Source organism: Penaeus japonicus, unplaced genomic scaffold (assembly GCF_977035675.1).
Source record: "Penaeus japonicus unplaced genomic scaffold, GWHDUDI00000001_assembly GWHDUDI00000030, whole genome shotgun sequence".
NCBI classification, from domain to species: Eukaryota; Metazoa; Arthropoda; class Malacostraca; order Decapoda; family Penaeidae; genus Penaeus; species Penaeus japonicus.
Window position 1 is genome coordinate 9,724,570 of NW_028234432.1, and position 2,500 is coordinate 9,727,069.

Below are 2,500 nucleotides of genomic sequence, written 5' to 3' on the forward strand. Positions count from 1 at the left end.
CTGGGTCGCATGCATTTGCAGGTCAAAAGAAACAGGTGCGATGCTGCTGTTGTGGTGATTAATAATATAATAAAAAAACATATTTATGTATAGGTTAAACAATATAAAGAGACATGTTAGTTGGACTAATAAAATCTAATCTTGAGAATAAAAGATTAAATGCTAATGATCATGTTACTCATAGTAATATAAGTAATGCCAACAGTAGTAATAATCGTACTACGATCAATGATAATAATAATAGAAAAAAATAATTAAACTAATAATAATGATGATGATAGAAATGAAAATAATGATAACTAATAAAGAACAACAACAGTAAACATAATAACAAAAATGACAATAACGACAATAAATAATATCAAAATAATGGTAATAATAACAAAAAAAATAATAATAATATCAGTTAACACACCAGCATTCTCGTTTCCTTAGCATGCAAGGAATTCTAGCAAAGCGACTAGCTTCTCTACTTGTATCATCTCTCTAGAACATGCAAGATAGCTACTGCTTTCATCTACAATATTCCAATTGCGAACCGGAAAGCAATGTCATCTCTAAAAGAAGAAGGGCTATGCGATCGTGCCAGAGCTGGATCAATTAAACAATCCTAAAATGACTTACTTTTGCCCTTCGAATACGAAAGCACAAAATGGCGAGTCGAGTAATATTATTTCGTTTTTTATTTTATTTTATTTTATTTATTTTTTTTCTTAACCATGTACCACGAAAAAATGACATGCAAGTGCTGGTTAATTTGGGCATGAAATTATTATATGTATCAAATTCTCTATGCTACCTATCAGTAATAATTAATAATGGTAAATGGTGACGAGTTTGATGGTGAGTGATGGTGATGATGATGATAATGATGATGATAATGATGATGATGATGATGATGATGATGATGACGATGGTGACGGTGATTATGATGATGGTGACAACACCAAAATATGAAGCAATAATCTTTATCCATCATCATCATCATCATCATCATCCTCATCTCCCCCCCCCCCTAATCAGAAAAGCGCCCCCTCCCCCCGTCCTCGCCTACCGCTTGCTCTCATCCTCGCGCCGCATGAGAAGCTGCCTCTTCCACAGCGGGATGGCCTGCTGCCTCTTCTCCTCCGCCTCCTGCACGCGCTGCTCCTCCGCCTCCTTCTTGGCTCGCTCGGCCGCCTTCCGAGCCAGCATCTGCCGCTTCCACTCCGGAATGCGGTTGCCGGCGTTGTCCACGTCGGGAACCTGCGGGACGAGCGCCGTGGTTAGGATCTTTGCTGCTCTCCCTCGCTCACTCGCTTGCTCGGTCTCTCTTTCGCTCGGTCTCGGGCCAATGTCGGACTCTGTCTTTTGCTCTCTAGATCACACTCTTTTCCTCTCTATATCACACTAATTTGCTCTCTAGATCACACTCTTTTCCTCTCTATATCACACTAATTTGCTCTCTAGATCACACTCTTTTCCTCTCTATATCACACTAATTTGCTCTCTAGATCACACTCTTTTGCTCTCTAGAGAACACTCTTTCGCTGTCGTTATCTAGTTATCTCACTGTCTCACTCACTCTCTCTCTCTCTCTCTCTCTCTCTCTCTCTCTCACACTCTCTCTCTCTCACACACTCTCTCTCTCTCTCTCTCTCTCTCTCTCATCTCTATCTATATACATATCATATCTGAAATTGGAACAACAGAACGACAACCAAGCGCACCTGATCAACGAAATTCACGGCTGAGAACTGTCGCTTGAGCTCCTCCTTCTCCATGACCCCGTTCCTCTCCTCCTCCTTGGCTCGCTCCGACTTCATCTTCTTGATTCCCGAGATGTCGACGCCCATCTTCAGCTCGGCGATGACGTCATCCTTGACAGACGTGAAGGTCGGCTCGGGAGCTAAAAGTGGTGGTGGTGTGGTGGGGGGGAGAGAAGAGAAGCGTTGATATCGATAGGTAATGGGGGTAGGGGGAGGGGAAGGGGGATGGGTAGGGCGTTAAAGGTGTTGGGATGAGCACTGGTATCGTTAGGTAATGGGAGTAGGGGGTAAGGGATAGGGGGAGAGGGGGGGATGGGCAGGGTGTTGATGTTGTCTTTAGAAGTAACTGGTATGGTTAAGTCATTGGGCAGGGGAATAGGGGGTATAATAGCCTTCATATTGGTGGGGTCTTTAGGGGTAATGGTATTGTTAGGTAATGGGGAAGGGTGGGGGGGGAGGGAGGGTTTATGGGCATGGCGTTGATGCTGATTTGTCAGGAGAATTGGCAGGACTGGTTTAGAATTAGCTTTGGTATTGTTGTATAGAAAGGTGGACGGATACTGTTATGACATGTGGTAATTCGGATCATATGCAAAACAAAAGAAGTATCATGAATCGAGGCAAGTCGATCTAGCCTGTTATGACAAGGGTATAAGGCGAAAAGCCCGCGTGAAACTGTTGGTTCTAAATGTTTTACGAGATCGAACTTAGGGACATGACTTACACATGGGCATCTTCAGGGGCAAGTTATT

At 43.0% G+C, this 2,500-nt stretch overlaps 1 protein-coding gene across 4 annotated transcripts in view; it reads right to left on the bottom strand.

Annotated features, from left to right (window-relative positions):
• Positions 1-2,500, bottom strand: part of f (espin protein forked) — a 345,145-nt gene that overhangs the window by 3,670 nt on the left and 338,975 nt on the right. For all 4 annotated transcript variants that reach the window (XM_086555032.1, XM_086555033.1, XM_086555031.1 and 1 more), the window contains 3 exons: positions 2,473-2,500; positions 1,710-1,888; positions 1,055-1,245 (listed from right to left, as the gene is read on the bottom strand). The exon at positions 2,473-2,500 is cut by the window's right edge and continues 800 nt beyond it. In XM_086555032.1, the coding sequence (XP_086411158.1) occupies positions 1,055-1,245; positions 1,710-1,888; positions 2,473-2,500 (398 nt within the window). The remainder of the gene's footprint in view (positions 1-1,054; positions 1,246-1,709; positions 1,889-2,472) is intronic.